Source organism: Hibiscus syriacus, unplaced genomic scaffold (genome assembly GCF_006381635.1).
Source record: "Hibiscus syriacus cultivar Baekdansim isolate YM2019G1 unplaced genomic scaffold, ASM638163v2 tig00113725_pilon, whole genome shotgun sequence".
NCBI classification, from domain to species: Eukaryota; Viridiplantae; Streptophyta; class Magnoliopsida; order Malvales; family Malvaceae; genus Hibiscus; species Hibiscus syriacus.
This window is the reverse complement of record NW_024063471.1, coordinates 2746124-2773507: the sequence shown is the minus strand read 5'-3', so window position 1 is coordinate 2773507 and position 27384 is coordinate 2746124. Positions and strand designations below refer to the sequence as shown.

Genomic DNA, 27384 nt, shown 5'->3' with positions numbered 1-27384 from the left:
AAAAAAAAAAAAGAAAGATAGGTAGCTAAGCAACAAAACATAAAGATAATTGGAATGAATATGGTTTAACTGAGGAGATTATAGAATCCTTAAAGAATATATGATTTAGTATGAACTAATAAATATACATACTTATATACATAAGATTACTTTACAATATTATGTCTCACTAAGTAAATACTTAACGTGTGTTGCTTCCACGTGTAAGTAAAAGAAGAGACAAATCAAATAAGGAGTGCAACAGTAGAAACAGATATCATCAATTAAGGTTGACTCGTCAGTAACTATAGGACATTTTGGTTTGTTTTAGAAAAATTTAGTTAGAATGTAATTAAAGTATGGAAAAAAATGCTCTGAATTGTATTTAAGTAGAACCTCTTATTATATTTCAATTAATGTTTTGCTTTATATTAAAAATGTTATGTTTAAGGAAATATGGAAACAAAATTTTACAGGTTTTTAAAAAAGGAAATATTTTAAAAGTGATGTGATATATGTATTTCGTGTACGGAAAGGTATATGGGATATTTGGGTTATATTTATTGGTATCAAAGCTACAGATTGTCAAAGTTATTGATAGGGTGTCAATTAGAGTGTGATTGATGTCACTCCTTATTAACTTGAGCGTTATTCTTATGTATATCCTAAGAGATGTCGGAAACTAAGGACAAAGGTAAGAAAGTAGATGATATTGAAAAGAAGGTATAGATCAAAATCAACGTAAGAGAATCCGACATGATTTCAATATCATGTCGTAGAAGGGTAGAAGTTTATAGGGATTTTCCTCCATTCTGTGGAAGGAATGCCCCAGCGTTTAACAATATTTATGCATTTGAGGAAATGAGTAAGCAGTAAATAAATTGACCGCTAAAAGCTTATAGAAAGATGAATTATTAGTAGATCAACTGATTATGAGTTGTCAAGAATAAATGTTAAGTTTTATGGACCTAATAGAGTTATTTTTAGAAACTAATTGGTGAAAATGGATTTTCTACTCATTTCATAATTCAATAAATTATTATTTAAAATCGATATTAATTCTCGAGAACTTGGAAAATTTTCAAGTTCATAATGATAGGAAAAAGAGTAAATTTCTTTACTAGTGTAATTTTAGCAATAACTGTTATGAAGTTATTGCTACAAAGTTGTCAAGTCTTCTTATTAAATGATGTGGATAACTAGACTTTCATAGTAGAGAGAGAAAATATTTTAATTGCTCGAGAATATTTTAAATGGATCTGGAAAAGTTACACGGATTTCCCCAATAAGGAAATGAAAGATTCTAAAAATAAAAGTGTTCTATTTAACTTAATCTCGAGTGAGACGATAGCAGTAAACCCCAGTGGGTCATGGTGCAAAAATGAGTTGGACAAATAGTAAACAATTGATAAAGATTCTAGGGGCTATGTTCCCGGTGAACCTGATGAAATTATCATTTGATGAGTTAAAATCATATTGAATATAAGTTGTTTGTCTCTAAAGACAATTATTTCATAAAGATGCAGAGGTTATGGAAATTATAGTTTTTAGTGAGAAATTAAAATCATTGCTCAAGGTGATATCGATAATAATGTGAAGAAAATGATATCAGAAAGATATATATATATATATATATAGCTTTTATGGTTTATGTGATAGATACTCAAATAATTAAAGTAGAATTGTTTGATAATTTCATGAAAATTTGGGAATTTATAGATGTCTTTTCAGGGGTAAATTTATTGAGTTACCTCCATATCGAAAGGTGGAATTCAAGGTTAATAGTTATTAAGGTATTGAACATATTTCTATGATTTAGTATTAAACGACTTAAGAGAGTCAAGAGAATTAGAGACTCAATTATAATAGTTGATTGATCAAAGTTTTATCAACTTGAGTATTTCATCTTGGGAAGTATGTGTGTTATTAGCAAAAAGAAAGATAAATCTATGTGATTATACATAAATTTTGAAAGTTAAATAAGACTCTTCGAGAGAAGAACTTGTTTGCCAAACTATTCAAATGTGAAACTTTGATTAGCAGAGATGGGTTTCTTTGACCATGTTATTTCGGCATAAGGTATAACAGTAGATCTTAAGAAAAACTCATGTTGTAGTAAATTGAAAACTCCCAAAGATTGAACTTGAAGTTTGGATTTTTTTGGGGCTTGCTGTTTACTATCGAAGGTTAGTAAAAAAACTTTTCGACGTTAGCTATGTTGCTAACTAAGTTTTAAGGAAAGATATGTCTTTTTGTAGAACGAAAAAGGGTCAAGAGAGTTTCGAAATACTAAAGAGGATTATAACAGAGATACCAATGTTTATACAACTTGAGTTGGGTAAAGATTATGTTGTTTTTAATAATGCATCAATCAACGGTTTAGGAAGTGTACTAATGCACAAATATAAGGTTGTGGCATATGCCTCAATAAAGTTAAAGACTCACACTAGGAATTATCTACGCATGATTTAGAGTCAGCCTTAGTCGAGTACCTTAAAAGATTTGATGTCATTAATTTTATAGTGAGCGGTGCTAGAGTTTTGCTAATTACAAAAGTCTTATGTTAATCTAAAGAGAAAAGTAGTTGAGTAGCAAGAAAGTGATAAAGTTTTTCTGAAAGTATTGCTTTGGAATGAAGTATTGCGGTTTGGACTGAGTTCGAGAATTATTGAACCTTAATAAATTTTATCAGTTAGCTTTTGTCTCCCGAAATAGACAAGACCTATAATGTTTTCATGTGTCATTGCTTATTAATGACCAAACAAATCCATTGCATGTTCTTACTTTGGGAAATAGAGATTCGATTAAAATTGAATTATGAAAAAGAACTAATACATATTCGGACTAGTGAAATACAAAAGTTGTGTAACTAAATTATTCCTCTAGTTGTAGTATTGTGGTAAACACACACAATTTTTAAATTCGAGGAGAAATTTTCTTAAGGGGGAGAATTGTAATGCCACAAATATTGGATAAGGGACTTTATTGAAAAGATTTCAAATTTATGGATTTATTTGAATAAATGCTAAAAGATGAGAAAATGAATTGGAATAGTATTTTGAACTAAATTGTATAGAAAGATGAATAAAGAGGGCACTTTGGTCTTTTAAGAAGGAAATTGAATTTAAAAATATATCCTTATTAGGGATTTTAAATAGGGAAAAGAGGAAAGTAAAACATTTCTATTCTTCTTCTTATCCTTCATGTGAGTAGTGCTCTCCTCCATGGTATAAGGTAAACTTCCATTATCTAGTTCTTTCTTTAAATTATGGGTTGCTTTAGTAACATTATGTGATATGTGAGCTTAAGGAAGGATTAAAGAGGATTAAAACTAAGTGGTGGATGTTTTATATGAGATTTAAAGAAATGTGTTTTTAAATGACATGTTGATCTATGTGTTTTTATTGAGGTTTATTAGTAAAATTTACTTGTCAAAGGATTGAACAAGAGATTAGAAGCATGAGATATGATTAAAAATATGTTTAGAAAATGCTAAAATATGTTGGAGGTAAGAGGGGAAAATTAAGTGAAATTCGAGCTGAAAAATGATAATTATGTGCAATGGTATCGGTACTGATAGAACAATATCGATACTATAGGTGTAAATAAGTAGAAATGGGAATAACAATATCGGTACTGATGCAAGGGGTATCGATACTGATAAGGTATCGATACTATCAAAGGGAAGTATCAATATCATGGATCCATAATGTCAAAATGGTTTCGATATTGAAAAGGAGTATCGATACCATATTATAGTGGTATCGATACTAAGAGAAGGGTATCGATACTAGGCAACACAGAATATAGAAAGGGTATCGATACTGAAAGGGGTATTGGTACCATAGTATAGAAGTATCGGTACCAGGGTAGTATTACCGATCCTATTGAGCTTGGAACTGCAAAATAGGTTGAAATTGTTATAGAAATTGAAATAATGATATTTTGAATATTCTTAAAGTATAATTTTAAGGAGTATACTAACTTTTGTATGTTATGTGTACTTAATGGATGCTTGAGTAGATCGAAATCAAGCTCCCGAGTCAAGGAAAACAAAAGGCAAAGGCAAAGTACCTGAGTAATCAATTTTGCGTTTTGGATACAATAGCGATGCAATCCACGTGAGTACACTTAGTATGTGCGTATATGTTACGGTAGTCATAGATGTATGATTGATTGATATATGTATGGTGATTACATAATGGCACTGAGTGTGAAAAAAGTTAAGAAATTCATAATTTGATTTTTCGGAAATAATTTAAGGAAATAAAAAGTTGAAATTTATGTTTTTTATTTTTATTATGGCAACACAAAATTAAGTAAGATTGTGGATTATTGCATTGGCACTAATTATAACATAGGTGTATAATTCGAAAGAGTTAATTGATATTATAATATTATATAGTTGTTCTAAAATAAAAAGATTAATGGCCTAGATGTGCATTTGACGGAAATGTGTCAATTATGCCAGTTAGATGAAAGGCTAAGTGCCTTTGAAGCATAGTTGTGCCTTTGACAGAAAGGTGTCAATTATGCCATTTAGATGAAAGGCTAAGTGCCTTTGAGGCCTAGCTATGCATTTGTTAGAAAGGTGTCAATTATGCCAGTTACATGAAAGGCTAAGTGCCTTTGAGGCCTAGCTATGCATTTGACAGAAAGGTGTCAATTATGCCAGTTAGATGAAAGGCTAAGTGCCTTTAAGGCCTAGCTGTGCATTTGACATAAAGGTGTCAATTATACCAGTTAGATGAAAGGTTAAGTGCCTTTGAGGCCTAGCTGTGGATTTGACAGAAAGGTGTCAATTGTGCCAGTTAGATGAAAGGCTAAGTGCCTTTGAGGCCTAGCTGTGCATTTGATAGAAAGGTGGAAATTATGCCAGTTAGATGAAAGGCTAATTGCCTTTGAGGCCTAACTGTGCATTTGACAGAAAGGTGTCAATTATGCCAGTTAGATGAAAGGTTAAGTGTCTTTGAGGCCTAGTTGTGCATTTGACAGAAAGGTGTCAATTGTGCCAGTTAGATGAAAGGCTAAGTGCCTTTGAGGCCTAGCTGTTCATTTGATAGAAAGGTGGCAATTATGCCAGTTAGATGAAAGGCTAATTGCGTTTGAGGCCTACCTGTGCATTTGACAGAAAGGTGTCAATTATGCTAGTTAGATGAAAGGTTAAATACCTTTGAATAAATGATTAATAGCATAACTGTGCATTTGACAGAAAGATGTTAATTATGCCAACTAGATGAAATGCTAAGTGCCTTTAAGGCCTAGCTGTGCATTTGATAGAAAGGTGGCAATTATGCTAGTTAGATGAAAGGCTAAGTGCCTTTGAGGCCTAGTTGTGCATTTGACAGAAAGGTGTCAATTATGATAGTTAGATAAAAGGTTAAATACCTTTGAATAAAAGATTAATAGTCTAGCTGTGCATTTGACAGAAAGGTGTCAATTATACCAGTTAGATGAAAGGTTAAATGCCTTTGAGTAAAAGACTAGATGCTTAACAATGCATAACGTTGTATAAAAGACATGAAATTATGCCATAAATGAAATGTATAATAGGGTATAAAAGGCATGAAAGGATGTCATAAATGAAATGTATAATATTGTATAAAAAGCATGAAAGGATGCCATAAATGAAATGTATAATAGTGTATAAAAGGCGTGAAAAGATGTCATAAATGAAATGTATAATAGCATATAAAAGGCATGAAAGGATGCTATAAATGAAATGCATATGGGTGCATTATCGACACGAAAGGATGTCATGATTGAAATGCATGTGGGTGCATTATCGGCATGAAATGATGACATAATTGAAATGTGTATGGGTGCATTATTGGCATGAAAGAATGCCATAAATGAAAATGCATAATTGTGCATTATAAGTATGAATGGATGATCTCAATGAAAATAAAGAATAATGACTGAAGAGATAAATGGAAAAAGAAAAATATTAAGAAAGATAGGTTTGCTAGGCATACTAAAAATAATTAAGATAATTGTGAATGGAATACGGTTTAACTGAGGAGTTATAGAATCCTTAAAGAAGATATTTACGAACTAATATGACATACTTATGATACATAAAGATTACTTTACAATATTATGTCTCACTAAGTAAATACTTAACGTGTGTTGCTTTCACGCGTAGGTAAAAGAAGAGGCAAATCAAATAAGGAGTGCAGTAGTAGCAACAGATATCATCAGTTAAGGTTGACTCGTCAGTAACTATAGGACAATCTGGTTTGTTTTAGAAAAATTTAGTTGGCATGTAATTAAAGTATGAAAAAAATGCTCTGAATTGTATTTAAGTAGAACCTCTTATCATATTTCAATTAATGTTTGCTTTATATTAAAATGTTAAGAAAATCTAAACAAAATTTACGGGTTTATTAAAATAAAGTGATGTGACATCTGTATTTCGTGTACGAAAAGGTATACAAGATATGGGTGTTATAGTATTCGTGTAGAAACATCAGTTCGCACACTTCTCTCCGATGTACAACCTTCTTCTCTGATGAACAGAGGTGCAAAACGAAACCGATTTAATCCACATGGGAATGAGGCTGTTTAAAATCAAATGGGGTTTCTTCTTACCGTTTAATCCACGTGGAAAACAAGAGCCAAATAGGTAAAAAAATCGGAAATTTTTTTAAAATATATTTTTTATTCACCACGATTCCGATTTTTATGGGTCAGAGGGTTCCACATCATCTTCCGTGACAGAAATGATTATGCCCGTTAACGGCAGAAATAATTATATAGTTAATCAAGAATTTTTAAACTTAATGTATAAAACTGAGAATCGGGTATAGTTCATGTATGAATTGAGTAATTAACCCTAAAAATTATTACATGATATTTATTTAATATTGTCATCGACACTGGTAAATAAAAAAGTAAAATGCTAAAGATTTTAAATAAAAAAATAATATAAATACAAATACCAATTAGCTAAAGTAGCTTAGTTGGTTAGAGCGTGTGACTTTTAACCTCAAGCCCTCTTTCTAGCGATTTATTTGATATATTTTTTGTACAAATTCAGATTTTGATTCCTGGCTCACATTTTAATTTAGTCCTTGTCCTTTTGACATTCCTTTTCTAGCGTTTTTTAGATATATTTTTCCTATAGGTCAAATTATGATTTTGGTCCCTATAACTTATTTTTCATATAGATCAACTTATAATTTTAGTCCATACACTGTGATCAAACTTGAGATTTAATCTTATATTTTAAGTTCAATATGTATTAGTTAGCCAAACTTAATTTTCATTATGCCAAATTATGATTTTAGTCTTGCTATTATGATCATTCTTTGGATTTAACCCATATACTATAGTTTGTCATAATTTGATCCTCGATTAAAGGAAATAATTATAAATAAATACTGAATTTAATTAAACAATAAAATGTGGTCAACGACATGGGACTCTATCTGAACTACACTAGTTTGAAGACACAGGATTCTTTATTACTTGATGTTTTTTTTAGTTTAGGGAATGATCAATTGGAAACCAGAAAGATGTCAAAGCAACAACTCATAATCGAAGAATGGAACGGATCTTCCTCTACCAAGCTTTTCAAAACCGCCACCATCACTCTCTCCCCTTCTATTCAAATCCAAAGGTCCTTCCTTTTCACTTCTCTTTCTCTCTTTCCAAGCTTTTAATTTTTCATTTGGCTGAAAACAGATCAGTTAATAGTTTCAACCATGTTTGGAGACGATTCTTCGATGCCTTTGTCCCCGAGGCAAGTCTCCTCTGTTTTTCCATTCAAAATCAAATTTTGTTTGTTGGGTCTTTCTAATTTCTTGAAAATTTGATGAAAAAGTAACTGTTTTTTCTTTCACAAATTGTTTCATTATTTGGATACCCAATAACCCAAACATGATTTTCAAGTCTTAAAAGTCAGCTTTAATTGCAGGGTTTCCCAGATAGTGTGACTCCAGATTATGTCTCTTTTCAAGTATGGGACTCTTTGCAGGTATAAGAAAATGAAATGTTGTTTAACATTTGTGGACTGCTCAAAATTAGCAATTCTTACTGAAGTTTCAATATGTAGGGACTTTCGACATATATAAGAACAATGCTTTCTACACAAGTGAGTGTCAAATCCAATTGATATTGAGTTTCTTATGAGCTTTATATGTTGATGGTTTCTAATATTTGGTTGTTGCTTACTTTAACTTCTTTCCCAGGCACTTTTGAGTGCTATTGGAGTTGGTGAGAAATCCGCGACTATTATCGGTGCAACGTTTCAGGTAGAAAATCCAATGTACAATTCTATATCTATAGTTCCGGTATTATTATACTTGGTCTGTGATATTTGGGAGTTTCATGGAATCCTAATGAGTGAAATACTTGAGGTTACCTTAGACCTTCTGATATTGAGTTATGGTTATTGTAATTATTGTAGTGGTTCTTGAGAGATCTAACGGGAATGATCGGAGGCATATTATTCACACTTTACCAGGTCTGCTCACTAAGGTTTTATTGATTGTATTTTCCTTCTTCATCGAAGCCGTCTTTTCAAGCTCTTGTTTTGAGTCTGACACCGTAATGGTTTTGCATTAGGGATCAAATCTTGATAGTAATGCTAAAATGTGGCGTTTGGTTGCAGATCTCATGAATGATTTAGGTATGTCAGATGTTTCTTTTAGAGAAATTGCTTTGCAGTAATGACTACAGATCTTTGATCTTTATCTCTGCCCTCTACGTGTATGCATTTACATCAGTGCAAATGCATGCCTATGGGCAGAGTAGCACATACATAATTGTGGACATTGCTTCAACTCTTCATTTTTCTTGAGGTATTCTTGTCCAAGACACGAGTCAGACAAATATTTGGTCATGTATGCTCCAAATATATGGAAAAACTTAGAAAATAAACTGGACACCCGTGTTGGACATGTACTCATATATGACACTTACACAGTTCACGTCCAAGACCAAGTAACATAGTTTGTGACAATCAGTTTTTTTGGGTAATGGCTTTTACATTCCTTAGTCAAGCTATAAATCATGTATATGGGTGAATCATATTAAGCTTTCCCTCTGTATGAATGTACAATGCATGTTAGAATTTGGTTTTGGCATCCTTGTCAATGAAACCGGTTCTTAGTTTTGATTACTTATGTGGGTTCGGAAAGTATTAGTGATTTTGTTATCTCCTAAAAAATTTTAGCTTCAAATAACAACGATGGCTTGCATATTTTATTGCAGGAATGTTGATGGATCTTCTTTCCCCTTTGTTCCCTTCAGCCTTTATTTTCATTGTTTGCTTAGGAAGCTTGTCAAGATCATTCAGTAAGCTATTCCTTGAAACTAAGAACTTATGACTGCTAGCTCCGCTGGGACATGATAGTTATCGGTTCTTTTGAGCCATTTGTAAATTGAGGAAAACATTTTTTTTTTTTTTTTGCATTAAGCACTCTATTACCTACAAAGCTTCTTGTTATTATGTAAAAGATTAAGCAATTCCTGTTACAGAAGAGGCTCGTTTTGAACTTCTAATTATGTGTTTTCCTGCATAATTTCCCAATGCAGCTGGTGTTGCCAGTGGAGCAACCAGAGCTGCTCTCACACAACATTTTGCCCTCCAAAATAATGCAGCAGATATATCCGCTAAGGTACCTTGAAAGTGATTATGATGATTGGACGACAATGACAAGAACCTGTTGTGTAAAGGGATAGTCCAAGTACTGAATATTCTTTTTGTTCTTTTTGTTTCAAAAATAATGGCAGGAAGGAAGCCAAGAGACAATGGCAACAATGATTGGCATGGCATTGGGAATGCTTCTTGCTCAAATCACTACCGAAAACCCGCTCGCCATTTGGTTCTCTTTTCTCTCTCTGACAATGTTCCATATGTATGGTAAGTTTGGTCTGCGTAAAGACTCCCATATTGTTAAATGCAGCTAACATCTTAGAAAAGCCATACATGTCTTAAACTTGAGACATCTTTCCCACTGTACCGCATAGAAAAATCTGTCTTCAGTCTTAGGACAAGATTCTATTATGATCTCTGAATACATGATATTATGCCGTATGGTCAGGCATATTTCAAACCTATTGTCCTTGCACTCCATAGTATATTGAAACTAGGGCATTGTTCACCCGATTTTTTTCTTATTATGAGTTATCTTTTTCTTTTCTGTTCTCTAATTGCTTAAGTAATTGGTGATTTCCTTTTCCCCTGTGCATAGCAAATTACAAAGCTGTCAGGTGTCTAGCTTTAGTCTCGCTGAACTTCGAGAGGAGCTCGATTCTTCTGCAACATTTCATAGAATCTGGCCAAGGTAAATTACCATAATCTGCGTTGCTGTTACTCCCTTGAGGTCTACTTTTAGTGAATGTTGGTCCGGATATAAATTTCCTGGAAGGCTGTCATATAATTGTTTCAAGCTATATTACACGGACCATACTGTGTGTTCGACACCAATGTTTTCAATTTTTAAAAATGTTTTTCTATTTATTTGGAGGTCCCTGAAAGGTTATATTCCCATATCCTGTCCGGATGTGTGTCGGATACAGGTATCAAGCACAAGTACTAAAGAAAAATGAAAAAATTAACTTTTAAGTGAATTCTATGTAGTTTTTCTTTCCGACAAAACCAATTTACTTTGCATAAGCTCCACAATATTGAAAATGATTCACAAATCTTGCACCTGAGTAGGTTATTTAACAAGACCACATACAACCTGATTGCTTCTGCAAACTCGATATGAATTGTTTTTTTTTTTTTCATTCTTTCTCTTTTCAGCATATTTTTAAATTCTTAATGATTTCATGTGCCATCGTATTTTTGAATGCGGATATTAATCCTATTCCTGAATGCATTTTCAGTTCTCTCTCCTAAACAAGTCTCAACTATGGAGCATGTTTTGCCCGTTTGGACCACTCTAAAGTCATCAAAGACTGCTAAGCCCCTGCACGTAAATGTAAAACTAGGATTAAGGGTCTCCACTCTTGATCACCTAGAAATGTGAGTGTTTTAAGTTAATCATCATGCAACTTTGATTGCCTGTAGAAGAATTAAATTACTCAGTTCTATAGTTCGTGATTAAATTGCATTTTTGACAGTATGACAGGTATTTTGATCAGAAAAATTTATATCGCTGCATTGCATATTATAGGAGTTCATAAGATAACATAGTTACTCATGAACTGACTAGTGTTACTGATAATCCCAAACAGGATCAACCTTTTGAACTCAGCCGGATCATTTTACAATAAAGGTTAGAACTTGTACACATAGTATGTAGTATCTACATTTACAATGCCCTTGTGTTGATAGTTGACATATTGTTACTCTAGCAAAGTATTTACTGGTTGAGAGGAAGGGAATCGTCAGTGTCGTCGTGCACAAAGATTCGACAGGTGCAGATACCTTGAGGTCGTATATTCATGCACTTGTTATGGTTAATCTTATGGATGAAAAAGGATCTCCACATCTGGAGAGCCAAGCATGGATGGATAAGAACTATGAAAGTTTCGTTCATAAGGTAATCTTTATGAAATTTGTGCTTTTAACTTGAAATACGTTAGGCTGCATGAATATGTTCAACTTTTTCAAGTTGTTTCATCTACTTGAATGGTCGGTCCCAAATTCTAGTATCTATATCCGGATACATGTCGGGTGGACTTTCTTTCTCCCTGAAGATGCTCGTTCTCTTTCGTTTTGCAGCTAAAGTTGGCAGGGTGGAAAACTGAAAGACTTCTCTCTCATTCGATCATATGGAAGGCACGCTGGTCATTGGATGAAAAAACTGACTGAGCTATCTTCGCTCATGCCCATGTGCAAATCAGACAACCTTGTTTAAATCAAATTCATCTGAGACATAATCTGCGAAATTTGGATTCAACTACAAGCTTGAAGTGTACGAGTTAGAGACTCAAAGCTGATAATTTATTTGACTAAGTTCAACCATTTATTTGCTTAATGAGTAATGACATAATTTATTATCACAAACTGAGTTTTGTTAAAAGCTCTATGATTACAACTTTTGCAGATTTGAGTGATTCACTCGAATAAAAAAGAATAAAACTAATGCCAACACAAATTAATAACAATTACCATGAACAAGTGCAAATTCAAGTCTTTCTCTAAAATTTCATCAAGAAAAAGATCCATTGAACCTTCTTTTTTTCACCAAGTTGTATTGACAATTTACGTCATGGTAATTACCTGAAAACTTCAAGCATTTGACTTTGCTTCTAACCATGCACTTGACTAGACATATTCAGAAGGAAGTTACCAAGCAACCTTTGATCCAAAACCATATTGGGTACCTACAGAAGAAATCAGGGTTCATAGTGAAAGACAAAGGTCAAAGAAATGAATGAGCCAAGGAAAGTGGAAGACAAAGGGGCATGGTGAGTTATAGAGAACCTTGTCTCCAAAAAAGGTTTTTGTGTTATCAGCAATGCCTTCTATAAATCTGAGCTAAAGAATTTCTGGAGTCAGCTTCAACTTGTTTGCTTCAGCTTCTTTCATCACATTAAAAACAGATGATAATGCTGATATTGAACACCTCTACTGCATATGGTAAGTTGACAAGATAAAAGGGAAAGATGATTTCACCGGTAAAAATCCGAATCCGCTAGACTCTTTTCACGGGCACTATACATTTGGTTTTCGATTTCCTGCTGTCACCTGGAACTCTCTTTCTCCATCAGCTTCGGTTCCATCATGATCTTGCTAACAGTGGCAGCCTTCTCAGCTTCACTCACAGCCATCTTTTTCAGGGTCTCTGCTTCTTTCTAAGCTACTTTTTGTTTCTCAATTGATATTAAAACCTACGCAATAACATTATAGCTTGATATGATTTTTATTTTTAAAAAAAGGAAAACTGGGTAACCGAAACAGGAACCAATGTGGCCATAGAAGATTACTGAGTTATTACCTTCGTACGTTCCTCTTCCATTTGTTCATAATTTCTTCTAATACTTTCAGGAATTGTCGGCTTTGTAACACGCACGCTAAGAATTTCAATTCCTGGTGCACAGCGTGTACAATCACCCTGAAGAGCCTCTTTCATCTTCTCATCAATCTAAAACTGAAGATGTTATGATTTAATTGATGATACCTTTAAGTTGCATCAATTTGTCGAAGAAAAAGTTACTATAGTTTGAATATACTCCATGTAATTCCATTTCTTCATATTTCATTGAGGGTTCATGCCTGACATCCATATATGGTACATTTTTGGACATGGGTAACATAGAACTTAAAATATCATGTATTCCATGGGCGAATGGAACTAGCAACCTTAGCCTCGAATGAATGATGAGTTACAAGTTGCAACTTTTCTTACCTGATCAAACGCATCTATTTAGACTTGTTGAAGTGTATGAGAGCTACAAAACTGATTGTTTTCATGATGAATCTTGTCATATATCCATGTGTTGTCATAATGCACGTTCCATACACATTCTTTTCGAAGCCGATTGACAACCTTGTAATTCAAGCATCAATGTGGGGGGGGGGGGGGGGAGGAAGTCACCTTGAACCGCACTTACAAATACGAAATAAGAGAATTTAAGCCTTACCTCTATCTTTTCAAAGTTGATCATCACACCCCCTTTAGTACCACAAGGAATATCCCTCACCTACATTTTCTTTTTTATAAATAAAAATAAAATGGCCATAGGCCAAATGATACACAATGTGTACAGTTTGGGGAAAAGGTTACCAGATCTGTTTGAAGAGTAACTAGAACAGGCTCGTAGTGAGTTATCAGAGGCATCTTAAAATGGAATCCTGTATATAGTGATTATAACATTATAAGGAGGCATCTTCAAAAGTTGATAAAATATACGGTTTTTCTCAATCCAATATAAAATTTCTGACTCGCTCCTCTATTATGAATGAAAAAGAAGACCATAAGTCCATAACGTGAGCTGGCTCTGTTATTCTTTTTGAAAGGGCTCCACCCGTCCAATACACACCGACATGACCTTCTGGGACTTGATGCAAAATGAATTAGGTGTTTTTAGTACTTGAAAATGCTGGAAACATCATCACACCTAATGAATTTCAGTGCTAAATGTGGTTTTTGCACATTCATTAGAGGTTTCTACAATATTAGGGTCTATTTGGTTGGGAAAAACATTTAACGGAAAATATTTTTCCCGTTTTTCTGTGTTTGGTTCACGTAAAACTCGAGGTCAACGTATTTTATTTTCCGGTCAACGGAAACTTGAAGGAAAACACGGTAAAATAACTTACCGTTTGGAAAAGGGTAAGTTGTTTTCCATCGTTTTGCAACTCCCTTGTTCCACACAGAAAACAATTCGTTCTCCCGTCCCTTGCTCCACACCGTAAAATCGATCTATCCAGTGGCCTCCTTCTCACCGGCGAGGCGGGCAGTCGCCTTCTCAGGTATCTCTCTGTTCATATTCTCCCTTTTCATCTTCATTCACCTCCTTTTTTAATAGATGTTTCATCTTCCTTGACCTCCATTTTCATTTTCACCGGCTCGGCATAAATAAAAAACCGAGTTTTTAGCCCAGTTTTTCGTGGATTTCGTCGACTTCGAGTCTGATGGAGGCTCAAGAATTCGGGGAAATGATGGAGCATGTGGAAGAGGTTAATTTCGCGCTCGATGGCTTAAAGAAAGGCCAGCCGGTGAGGATCAGGAGAGCTAGTCTCTTGTCTTTGCTTTCGATTTGCGCCACTCTCCCACAGAGGAGACTGCTGAGAACTCATGGGTATGTTGAATTCTTGTTGTGTTTTTAGTTTTAATGTTCTTTCTGTTGAAATCTATTGATTTGGGCATCTGGGTAGTGTTAATTTTTGGTGGATTTTTGAAATATGAAGAAAGGCCATTTTAGGATTACTTTATGAGCACCGTGAGTCTGTGACTTGGTTATTCCCTGGATGAAGAGCAGTTTTATGCCTCTTCTTTTATTAGTTTCATAACCTTTCTGATTTTCCTGAGCTAGAAGTTTTTGATGCAATGCAGGCCGAGGAGAAGATGCGGGTGGCTTATGACAGGAAATGTCGTTAAGTTGAAACGGCTAGACGAAAGGGGCGCTGAAGCAAAAAAAAAAAATTGATTCAACCCGGCATATGATCAAGAGCCTATCCACAAATATAAGAATTGCAATTCAAGTTGTTGACAAGATATTTGTGACAATTAATAAGATCAGGGATGAGGAGCTATGGCCTCTGCTCAATGAACTGATTGAAGGGTATTATTTTTGCTTGTTCAACTATTTTACTTTTTTCTATCTCATTCTTTATTCTCTACGTACATTGCTAGTGTTTTGTTATTAACTGACATAATTGCATCTTACTTTTGGCCTTGCCTTTTTTTTTCATTTGATATCTTTAATTAGTATTTTTAATCAGAATCCTTTTGCTATCTTTATTGGTTGCATAATGACATTGCTTTGGCATTTTAGTAATTTGCATTAATATTTAGGAATCTCTTGTCTTAGCTGTTGAAGCTTGTAAAAGTATACGGTGACGAGCGGTGGATGTCAATAATGGGGGTACTGGCCTGAGAGCTCTTTAAAGGGTATGAAGTGTTAGAGGGAGTTTTATAAGTGAAGTGAAGCATGTTCCTTGATTTTGCTGAATGTGCAATTTTTCGTCACTCCACAAACCAATATTTGCTTATCATTTACTCTTTTTTTTTTTGCCTTAATTGTTTTCTTGCAATTTCGTTTTCCAGGTTAAACATAATGTGGAAACGCATGCTTGAATGCCATCGTAGTCAATGTCAGGTGATTACAGAAGCCAAAAGTTTAGGTTCTATTGGATCCGGCAAAAAGCTTAGCGATGATCATCTTAATGCCACTTTGCAGCTCGAACATGAACTTATTAGTTGGACTGTAAGGTTCGCTAGTTGGATAGGTGCCCAGAATGGTTATGTCAGGGCTTTGAACATTGCAAATGTGTTATCATGCATTGTAGAATATCTGGTTTTGAATTGTCATGACCAGGTTGATCTCATGAGATATTTCACTTAGATGTCATGTTTTGTTTTTGTCATAGTTGTTCCCAGCTTGACAGAGAACAGCTTCTATGAGTACAGATTCTGTGTGTTTTACATCTTGACAGCTGAAATATGCCAATAATAAGTCCATTGACACCTTTTAGTATATATATATTGTAAATGGCATAATGAAAAAAATAAAATGAACCTTTAAAACTAAAAGGTTAAGAATAAAAACATATCGAATATGTATGCTTATTTATTTAAAACAGATTTTGAAAATTTTTTTCAGAAAAATTAACCAAACAGTGTAAAACATTTTACAATGTACCATCCAAATACTGGAAAATGTTTTTTGGAAAATATTTTCTAGAAATGTAATTCATTTTTCAGATTTCATTTTCTGGAAAATGTTTTTAGTGAACCAAACGGACCCTTAGAAGCAATAATTCTCCAGTTGAAGAGAATGTTAAGCAACCAAGCAGGGCCTTGGAAACATTTAAGTGATATTATGGATACTTAACATTAACCGATTTTCAATTTTTTTAGGATTTTTTAATAAAATGCTTAAACTATCCATAATCCCAAATTCATATATAGAAGTCAATTACGTACTTAAACACAATCAAACAGATGGCCTTTCAAAAATGTCAATCGAGCTAAAGCTCAATCGGATTCAATTTCAGGATTTTGAAAGCTAATCAGAAATAAATAAAATAAGAGTTGCTTGACATAACCGGAAAAAGAGCACGTATAAACAAAATATGTAAAGAAAACATAAAAGAATTCAAATCATCACTAAAAAAAATCATATAACACACTCAAACTTCATTCAAACAAAGCGGGATAAGGAAAAGAAGTAAGAATTATGAAGTTAAAACATGAACAAGCCGATGAGAATCAAGAAGCAATCAAAAGGCATTACCAAGATATAACCGTACACAAACAGAATGGGGAGAAAAAAAGACAAAGGCGCTTACCGTGGAGGCGATAATCACGAAAGCAAATGCCATTACGAGGATCGGAAAATAATCTCCATTTTGAGCTGGAGGAGGCCGTGGCGGTGTGGAAGCGGTTCTTTGTTGCTGAGGAGGATCCATGGATGTTTACTATATATAGCGCTGTTTTCTGAGAAACGAGAAATTACGTTTATATATATATATATATATAGGTGATTAAGGTGTTATAAGTAGGCTTCGTTGGCTAAATCTTATGGGTGAGATTTTTTTTTAAAAAATAAAGTTTTTTGGAATTATTTTGAGATTTAAATAATTTAATATAGTATAAATAAAATTTATCACAAAAAGACATTGATTCTTATAAAAATATATTAAATATTAAAATTTATAAAAGATGACAAATTTTATATAATTTTATTTTTAATTTATACGACGAGATGGGAGAGACAAGAAACAGTCTTTACCAATACACTTACACGACTCAACGGTCAGGCTTTAAGCGCATCGTATTTGGAGAACTGTTGAATGGTTTGATTCGTTTCTTACTCGTAGAAGCAAAGCGGCCAACTTTGCTCTACTTTAGATCATAGTTTGTGTTAATCGCCCTTTATATTTCTTCGAATAGTTAGTTTTGATTCATATTTTTTAAGGATAAAGTATATGAATAGTCTCTCAATTATTAAAAATTGCAAAATGATCTTTCGATTATAGAATATTACTTTATTGAGTCTATCGACTTACGAAATAATCATTCGACTATTTATATGTTTTAAACTTATCATTTTCATTAAAAATTGACGGAAATTTGAGGTGGCGTTAAAATGATAACTGAGATATAATAATGATTTGAGATTCTGATATCATATTATCATATATCAGTCAACATATTCATTTTTTAACATAAAATGAATAGTTTGGAACATATGAATATTTGGGTGACTATTTTATAATTTTTAATATTCGGGGGACTCAACAAAATAACATTATATAATTGGGTGAATATTTTTTAATTTTTAATAATTGAGAAACTCAAAAAGTAATATCATATAGTTGAGAAACCATTTGTGTAATTTACACTTTTTAAATACTTAATTATTAATATTTTATTTTAAATACATTTATTAATTAACTAATAATCAATATATGTTGCTTACGTGATAAATTCATATAATTTTAAAAATATTATAAATTTAAATATAAATTAAAAGTACTTAAATAATTAACTACTACATCAAAGATATTAAGTTATTTTTTGAAAACATATAACATATAACTAAGACTAAGATTATCATTAATATGAAAGTAAAAAAAAAATTAAAAAATTATTTTTAAAAAGGAAACGTAGATTTTTAAATGTGATGCTTTATTTATCTTTTATGTATACATAATATATTATTCTAGCAGTAAACAAATAAAATTATCAAATTTTTATTAGTCCTAAATTATAATTTTAAAGGTTTGAGATGCCCACGAACGAGGAGAAATGATTAAATTACCCTTATGAATCAAAATGATGAAAATAATCTTGTTGATTAAATTGTTTAGAAGACCCTCAAATAATTAAACATTTGAATTGCTCGTAAAAGGAAAAATGATTTAAATATTAGTATAAGTGAAATTATTATAAAATCCTTATGAGAGGAAAATTATCAAAATGCCCTTAGTGTATCTGGTAGAGTTTTAAAAGGCTTAGTGTTGCAAGAAATTCTTATCGACATAGCCTCAAAGTACGAGGATCAGTGTTTTAAATAGCAGTTTGTGATTGTAATAGCGCCCGTGAAATAGCGGTAGCGTTTCTTTTCGATATACCCGCTACACTCACAATAACACCCGCTACAGTCGTAATAATGTCTGCTATGACCCCAATCACGATAAACACGAAATAATCGAAAACTCGACCGAAATTTAAAACCCTGATGAGGATGACTATGAGACTGATATTAAGCCTTAGGATCTAAAGATATGGTTGGACTCTTCTTAAATTGGGCAAATTATGAAGTAAGTATCGATAATCATTTTGTTAGCAAATAGTATATATAACATAACATATATAATATATAGCGTTGAAAGTATTTTTGTCCGGGTTTTAATTTAATATGTACATAACATATATAATATATAGCGTTGAAAGCATTTTTTTCCCAAAAGTATATATAATATATAGTTTTGAAAACATTTTTGAAAATATATATAATATATAGTTTTAATAACATTTTCGAAAATATATATAATATATAGTTTTAAAACGTTTTTTGAAAATATATAATATATAGTTTTGAAAACATTTTTGAAAACATCTATAATATATAGTTTTGAAAACATTTTTGAATATATATATATATATATAATATATAGTTTTGTAAACATTTTTTAAAATTATATATAATATATAGTTTTGAAAACATTTTTTGAAAATATATATAATATATAGTTTTAAAACATTTTTTGAAAAATATATATAATATATAGTTTAGAAAACATGTTTGAAAATATATATAATATATAGATTTTGAAAACGTTTTTCGAAATATATATAATATTAGTTTTAAAAAATATTTTATAGTATACTTATTTATTTTTTATTTTATTTGTTTATTTTTATTTTTCTGGTTCGAATAATCCAAAATTCAGGTCCAAAAATACAATCCAACTGGGTAAGCCTAACCCAGCATACCCGAAAAGCTCAAGTGGGCCTGAGCCAACCCAAAGGATTAGGGTTTCACACTTAATCAGGGGCGCCGCAAGATAAGAAATCAGTCACGTGCGTGGAGACCATGTGCCAACGAGTTGGCCGAGATTGTCCGCCGAACGCCCAGGACTAAACCATCCGGAGATTTTCGGCCTAACGTTGACCTTAATAGAGTGTGAATGGGTCGGGAAATAGCCCCGAAAAGCCTCGTCGGCCCCGAGATCATCAGAACCCAAACGGTTGATCAAAGGCTATAAAAGCCTCGTCGGTGAGAGATCAAGGGGGAACCTGAGAAAACATCATTGAAAAAATCAAAGCACGAACCAAGATCAAGAAAAAACAACAATACAAACAGCAACCACATAAAGGAAGAACAAAAGGTGATACACAACTGAATCAAGAAAATCAACACCAAAACAAGACATATTCGATTAAAACCCGAAAGTCACCAAGCCAAAGAAATAACCACAAACAGCGCCAAACAAGGTGTTATTTACAAACTTTAAAGCACAATGCAGCGCCGGTCACAGTTCGGGAGGGGAGTGACGTCGGAAAACGAAAGGTTTCATCAGAAAAAGGTAAACAACTCGAATGTTTAGGCGTAGATCTACGCCATTCAAGGCTTTTTTTGGGTGATATGGGTCTCGGTTTAGGCTTCGGGGTGGCGAGAGGAAATTATCGGGTGAGTTTGAGGTTTTCCTACCGCTGGAGTGGAAGTCCGGGTGGTAGAATACGGTGAGCGGAGGGCCGGGGTTCGGCCAGAGAAGATGATAGGGAGAGTGTTTTTTGAGAAGTTTTTTGTTTTTTTTCTAAGTTTGGTTTAAAATAAAGATATTTTGGGTTTTAAGGGTTATTTATAGGAAGGGTTATTGTGCAATTATGAAATATTTAAATTATTTCTGCAGTCCCTGCAGTTTTGATGCGTAATTTGTTTTAGTCACTTGTTATAAACTTGCCATGGAATTTCGAATTCATTCAATTTAATCAATGTTTCAATTTTTCATATTTTGCAAATTAACTCCTCCTAACTTGTTATTTTTCTTGCATCTTTTCAAATAATATCAATTTGATCCTTAATTTTGAATTTTTTTCGTAGTTAAATCCTTTTAGTTTAAAGTTTTTATTTTATAATACTTGATTTAATTTTGTTTTGCTTTAATGTTTAACACCGATTAAATTTATTTCTTTTTTAGGTCAATTTTAAAATTTTCAATGGTAAGTAATTCGGATCGAATTTTAATTTCTAATTTAACTTTTAATTTTAGTAATTAAGACAACCGAGAAATTAAAATGGTACCAAAAGGGCAGTACAAGGGTGCTAATCCTTCCTTGACTGTAACCGACTCCCGAATCTGACTTTTCTGGTAAAGCACAGATCAGGTAAGATGGTAAATTAAAGTGTCAGGTCAACCTAAGTTTTCTTAAAAAATGATCGGTTGCGGCTCTAACATGTTTTATTTAAGTCGAAGACCAATTTCGGATCCACCCGAAAGATGGTTACGATACCAGCTGATGATAATTGTGTGTTTGTTATTAGGGTGCATGAGGTGTGTGATCTCATGCCTATAAATTGTAGGTTACTTTGTTTGTGATGGTGTCTTTTTATAATAATAAAGTGAAGCTTTAAAAGTCAACATGGTATCAGTTCAGTTCGTTCAGGATCCTGGTAGCTTTCTCGTCTCTTTGTTGATTATCTGTTGATGTCGGTGTCTGTTCTGTTGACCTTTGTTGCTGCATACGGTGATAGTGTATTCATAAATTAAAGAGTGATTGTCACTTTCAATGAATCCAACTATATTCTATGTAAGTAGTAGATCCTCCTCACAGTCGTGGTCATCGTCTGGAGAAACTTTTGACTGCTAGCATTCGTCCACCGAGTGCAACAATGGTTCTTGATGGTGGATATGTGATGGAAAACGATGAGTATGAGGTGTTTGTTGCATAATACAATGCTCTTGCCTCTTGGCTCTTCTTGACTATCAGATTCTCACTTATTCCTCATCTCGTTGGAACTGAAACAACGACAGAAATCTGGTCGATAGCGATAGTGTTTTTTGCTAGCAAAATGCCTACCATAATTATGAATATGCATTATAAGCTCAAGTTGATATGAGAAGGGGATCTTAACATGAGCTCTTATATTGCTCAGATGAAAGAGGTTTGTGAGGAACTTGTTGTCTGTGAAGCTGTGATGTTGGAGTATGAACAAGTCATAATGTTTCTGAATGGGATGTTGTCTAAATATCGATCATTTGTTATGGTTGTCACTATCAGACGTGAACATTTTTTCTCTTGAGTGGGATGCTCAATGCTTGTGATGCGGAGGTGTAGCAACAAACCTTTTGTAATGTCCTAATTCAGTCTAACCCGAAGATCGTTAGATTACGATGTCACACGAGACTACCAAAGTTGTTAACCCAAAATTTTCTTTTTAAAACCATCAGTCGAAACGGTTTTTCAAAAAGGGAAAAGAGATCCCGTTTTGAAATAAATTTTGATTACTAGTTAACGATAAAATGTGGTTCGAATAATTGTCATCAATCTTTGGTTAGGGTATGATTGGGCACCCAAAAAGTATTTGTCATTTTAAAAACCATTCATTTTAATTAAAAAGAACAAATTCGTGATCTGCCAAAATTTAAGTTCGGGAGTCAGTTACGTGTGTAGGGATGGACATGGAACCTGAACCCGACGGGTTCCGACCCGATTGGGTCGGGTTTTTTTTTAAAAAAAAATTAGGGTCGGGTTCGAATTTAGGGTGAAAATACCAGACCCGAAAAAAATAATTTTACCTTATATATTTAGGAATAATTACAATAATACCCCTTTATATATTATTGTTTTCAATTAAGTCATTGTTTTTATTGAATAAAAATAACATTTTTTTATTATTTCGGGTCGGGTCAGGTCGGGTTTTTAAGTTATATATCAGGTTCGGTTCGGGTCGGGTGAAATCTTGTTTTGGTCAGGTCGGGTCAGATCTCGGGTGGAGGATTCCTTGTTCTCGGGTCAACTCGGGTGGACCAAAAACCCAACCCAACCCAAACTATACTCATCCCTATACGTGTGGGGAAGGATTAACACCCCCAAAGCGCCCTACATCGGTATCTAGTCGATTAATTAGTTTTTTTTTTGCAATGAAATTTACGAGTTCGAGTCTAATTTAATTTAAGATCTCCAATAAGTAATACTCTTTCAATTTTTGGACGAAAAATGATAATATTTAATTATTTCCTATCAAGAAGAATATATCTCTCGCACTTTAAAGCAATCGATTCTTATTCCAATCAAAATAAAGAAATATTAAAATTACATTCTAACGTTCATTATTAATTCAAAATAACTAAATCCAAAATAATTTTAAGAAATTGATAATATCTAATTATTTTCAATTGAGAATAAATGACATTTCATGCCTTTACCCCAACTGAAATATAGATATATCACCATTTCGTCTTACAATTCAATATTGATTCGAATGGAAACGATAATATCTAATGATTTCCAATCGAGAATAAATGATCTCTCATGCCTTAAAGCAATCATTTATACTTCAATTCGAAATGAAGAGATATCATTATTCCTTCCTAAAATTCAACATTGACTCGAGAGAAAACGATAATATCTGATTATTTCCAATCGAGAATAAATGACATCTCAAGCCTTAAGGCAGTCATTTATTACTCCGACCGAAACAATGAGATTTTCAATAGTGACTCGAGTATTACTATTTTGAAATCCTATTGAAAAACACATGCAAAAAAAAAAGCATACCCCAAGCAAATACAATTAATTACTTTAGATCATGTTCTTTTCTCGGTAAATTTAACTAAAAGAACATGATATTTTTCCAAATCCTCAAATTTTAAAACAGATTCGATTTAATTCGTGTCACTAAATGGGATAGACTTTCATTTTAAAATTATCTAAAGTAACTTTCTTATACGTTAAGACAGTCACTTTACAACAATATTAAAATGAACAAATATTACCTTTAATCGATTTATTTTGATTCAAGTCAAGAGATTCTTATGAGGGTATCATGTAAAATTAATTAATGATTAAAATGAACTATCCTGAAAACAACATACAAAAATTAAAATAAAATAAAATGAAAATGGGATTAAAATATAAGCAATCAAACCATCATGTCAAAATTAAAATGAAATAAAGTGCAAATGTGACTAAAATGAGCATTTTTAATATTGAGTGCTAAAGTTACAAAGAATAAAAATAAATAAAACATGGGGATTAAATTAAAATAAACAAAAATTGCATGGCCAAATTAAATAAATAAAAACACATATTCTAATTCGAAATATAAACATGCAGAAACTACAAGGGCTATTTCCTAATTATTCTCCTTTTCAAGCCTAAAACATGCATTCGAATAAAAAAAGGCAAATTACTAAATCAATCAAGAAGTGTTAAAAAATTAAACCATCACTACATATGACTAAACTTTAAAAACACGCTAAACATATAGAGATTAAAACATAAATAGCCCTAAAATATATAACATGCATAAAAGTGTATAAATTACAAAAATAGTCCCTATATGTGACTAACATGCAAAAATACACTAAAGTTATGGGGATTAAACATAAATTATCCCAAAAATTTATAGCATGCACAAAAAATGGGTAAATTACAAAATTGATCCTTATAAGTGACTATTTAGCAAAAACACGCTAAAGTTAGGGGAACTAAATAGAAATTATACCAAAAATTTATAACATGCATAAGAAATGGATAAATTACAAAATTGGTCCCTACAAGTGACTATTTTGTAAAAACATGCATAAATTAGGGGGACCTAAGTATAATTTCCCCTAACTTCTTCTATATATACAACTTAAACATTTTTTTTTCATTTTTAATCGGTTTTTCAAAACAAAACCTTAAAACTCTCTCTTCTATCTTCAGTCGGCAACCTTTTTCTACCCCCGACCGTTGTTCGATCATCGTTCACGGTGGCCGGAGCTCCAAAACCTACTCAAAATCTCCTAAACGCTCTAATCTAGACTCCTAAGCCTAGATGTAAGGCTAAAACTCCCTAAAAAGACCTTAAACAAACCTAAAGATCCCCCTAACTGTTCGACTTTCCCTCTTCTGATCGCCGCGAAGACGAACGGTCCCCGGCTTGACTCCCCTCACAGGTAAAAGATCTAGTCCTTTACTATTTATTTTCGGTTACATGCAAGATTTCGAAAGTTTGGGTATTTTATTCTTGTTTTTCGAAACTAAAAAAAAAGAGAAAATACCTTCAATCTTTCTTTTGTTTTTTGATTTCTTTTTGAAACTGAAAAAGGGGGAACCTCTCGTTTATAATCGGTTCAGGGTTTTATAACCCTGAATACTACACATATTTTGCTTTTTATGATAAATCGAAATGATTACAAAGATGAATCATTGTGATGTTGTGTATGTGTGTTGTTGCTTGCTGACTTGATTGACTCGGTTGGTGGCAACCGTGGTAGCGTATTGGTGGAGATGGGCAGTGGTAGAAGGCCCTTGATGCCAGCGATGGTGGGTGGCTAACCCTAATTTTAGGGTTAGACAAAGTTTACTAACATAGTGGACCTTTAAGGTTTAGGTCTGTTGGGCTCCGAGTTTGGGTGGCTTAGGCTCGGGTCTTGGGTCATGTTGGGCTCTAGGTTTGGGTTGTATAAGCCTACAAAAATTAAAATATATTAGTAATAATAATATTAATAATATTAATATTAATAATAAAGAAAATAATAATATTAATATTATCGGGACAAAATCGAGTGTCGACAGCTGCCCCTCTTTCCCCAGTCTTGTGTAAAAAAGAATAGGGAAAAGACGAAGAGACAATGAGTTTTCATCCGGTCGACTCCATGCTTTGAAATCTGATAAGGGATCCATTCCACTATTTCTTCAGGGTAGATTAGATTGAGAAACGTTGATTCATTCCATTGTTCTTCAAGGAATATTTAATCGATACAGACTTGTTTCACTATTACTCAAGGAAGATCAAATCTGGAAAGAGAGGGATTTGTTCCACTACTTCTTGAGGGCCAATCAGATCTGGAAACAAAGACTCATTCCACTGTTCATCAGGGAATATTGAATCGAGGTAGACTTGTTCCATTGTTCCTCAGGGAAGATCAAATCTGGAAAAAAGGGATTTGTTATGCTATTTCTTTAGGGAAAATTAGATTTAGGGATGTTGATTCATTCCACTATTCTTCGAGGTAGACTTGTTCCACTTTTCCTCAGGGAAGATCAAATATGGAAAAAGAGGGATATGTTTCGCTCTACTGTTTCTTGAAGGAAAGTCAGATCTGGGGACGTTGATTCATTCCACTGTTCTTTAGAGAAGATTGAATCGAGGTAGAGTTATTCAACATTCCTATGGGAAAATCAAATATGGAAAAAAGAGGGACCTGCTCTGCTGCTTCTTGAGGGAAAATCAGATATGGAAATGTTGATTCATTCCATTGTTCTTCAAGAAAGATTGAATCGAGTTCAATTTGTTGCTCTTGTCTTCAAGAATATCAAATCTGAAAATTAAACATTAACCCTTGTTAGTATGTGTTTGAGAATTTGAAAACATCATACCTAAAAGTCTTAGGATTTCAAGATAATCTTTGAAAATCAATTTCTCTTGTGCACACTTGTCTCACAGCCAACAAATACGGGAATCTGCCTCGACTTGAGTACCAATTGAACCTTTCCCTTTTTGGGACTTTGAATTCGTTACTTTTTCAAAAAATTCATTTTTCAGAAAAGATTTAAATGAGAAACTTTGGAAATTATTTTCTCATTTTTTGAAAAATCATGCGAAAACAACCTGTCCGAATGACTTATAGATGACCCGAAGGATTTAATCATCATGCTGAAAAGATTTATTGGTAACTCGAAGGACTTACTAATTTTGGAAGTAGTTTACTAGGTAAGAAACTTTAGAAATCATTTTCTCACTTTTCAAAACTTCAATTTTCATATTTAAATGAGAAATGTTTCTCATTTTTCGAAAAACATGAGAAAACACCCTACCATAAGGTCTTATGGATGGCTCGAAAGACTTATAGATAGCCCAAAAGATTTACTCATCATGCTCGAAAGACTTACTGATTGCTCGAAGGACTTACCAATTTTAGAAATAGTTTACTAGGAAAGAAACTTTGGAAATTGGTTTCTTACTTTAAAAAATTTCAATTTTCAAATTTAAATGAGAAACTTTTCTCATTTTTTGAAAATCATGTGAAAGCATCTTACCTGAAGGTCTTATGAATGGCCTGAAGAACTTATCATCTTGCTCGAAAGACTTACGGATGACCCGAAGGATTTAATCATCATGCTCGAAAGACTTACTGATGACCCGAATGACTTACCAATTTTGGAAATAGTTTACTAGGTAATAAACTTTTCCTACTTTTCAAAAATTTCAATTTTCAGATTTCAATGAGAAACTTTTCTCATTTTTCGAAAAACATGTGAAATCATTCTACCCAAAGGTCTTATGGATGGCCCAAATGACTTATTATCTTACTCGAAAGACTTACGGATGACCCAAATGATTTAAGCATCATGCTCAAAAGACTTACTGATGACTCGAAGGACTTTAAAATTTTGGAAATAGTGTACTGTGTAAGAAACTTTTATTACTTTTCAAAAATTTCAATTTTCAGATTTCAATTAGAAATTTTCTCATTTTTCGAAAAACATGTGAAAACATCATGCCCAAAGGTCTTATAGATGGCCCGAAGAACTTATCATCTTGCTCGAAAGACTTACAGATGACCCGAAGGATTTAAGCATCATGCTCAAAAGACTTACTAATAGCCCGAAG

At 33.0% G+C, this 27384-nt stretch overlaps 2 protein-coding genes and 1 pseudogene across 3 annotated transcripts; 2 read left to right on the top strand and 1 right to left on the bottom strand.

Annotated features, from left to right (window-relative positions):
• The first annotated feature begins 7465 nt into the window (after positions 1-7465).
• On the top strand, positions 7466-11938 carry LOC120187506 (protein root UVB sensitive 3-like). 2 transcript variants are annotated; one of them, XM_039191215.1, is made up of 14 exons: positions 7466-7600; positions 7666-7723; positions 7898-7957; positions 8036-8074; positions 8172-8234; positions 8390-8446; positions 8548-8611; positions 9196-9279; positions 9520-9602; positions 9718-9847; positions 10179-10271; positions 10836-10957; positions 11170-11210; positions 11290-11389. In XM_039191215.1, exons 1-12 carry the CDS (start codon positions 7497-7499, stop codon positions 10895-10897), a joined length of 897 nt encoding a protein of 298 aa, XP_039047146.1. In that variant the 5' UTR covers positions 7466-7496; the 3' UTR covers positions 10898-10957; positions 11170-11210; positions 11290-11389. The 2 variants fall into 2 exon arrangements, with proteins under 2 accessions (XP_039047146.1, XP_039047147.1); XM_039191216.1 differs by lacking the exons at positions 7466-7600; positions 7666-7723; positions 7898-7957; positions 8548-8611 and adding an exon at positions 11660-11938 and having other exon boundaries at positions 8057-8074; positions 10819-10957; positions 11290-11477.
• Positions 11939-12189: 251 nt separating this feature from the next.
• On the bottom strand, positions 12190-17033 carry LOC120187408 (annotated as a pseudogene).
• LOC120187468 lies at positions 14260-16057 on the top strand. The gene is made up of 3 exons (XM_039191174.1): positions 14260-14685; positions 14940-15168; positions 15654-16057. The coding sequence occupies exons 2-3, from the start codon at positions 15047-15049 to the stop codon at positions 15949-15951; spliced, it is 420 nt and encodes a 139-aa protein (XP_039047105.1). The 5' UTR covers positions 14260-14685; positions 14940-15046; the 3' UTR covers positions 15952-16057.
• Positions 17034-27384: the final 10351 nt, after the last annotated feature.

Coding starts and splice junctions, on each gene's coding strand:
- LOC120187506 (XM_039191215.1), top strand. CDS start 7,497: ATGTCAAAGCAACAACTCATAATCGAAGAATGGAACGGATCTTCCTCT. Junction 7,724..7,897: donor TCGATGCCTTTGTCCCCGAG/GCAAGTCTCCTC, acceptor CTTTAATTGCAG/GGTTTCCCAGATAGTGTGAC. Junction 9,848..10,178: donor GACAATGTTCCATATGTATG/GTAAGTTTGGTC, acceptor CCCTGTGCATAG/CAAATTACAAAGCTGTCAGG.
- LOC120187468 (XM_039191174.1), top strand. CDS start 15,047: ATGATCAAGAGCCTATCCACAAATATAAGAATTGCAATTCAAGTTGTT. Junction 15,169..15,653: donor CTCAATGAACTGATTGAAGG/GTATTATTTTTG, acceptor TTCGTTTTCCAG/GTTAAACATAATGTGGAAAC.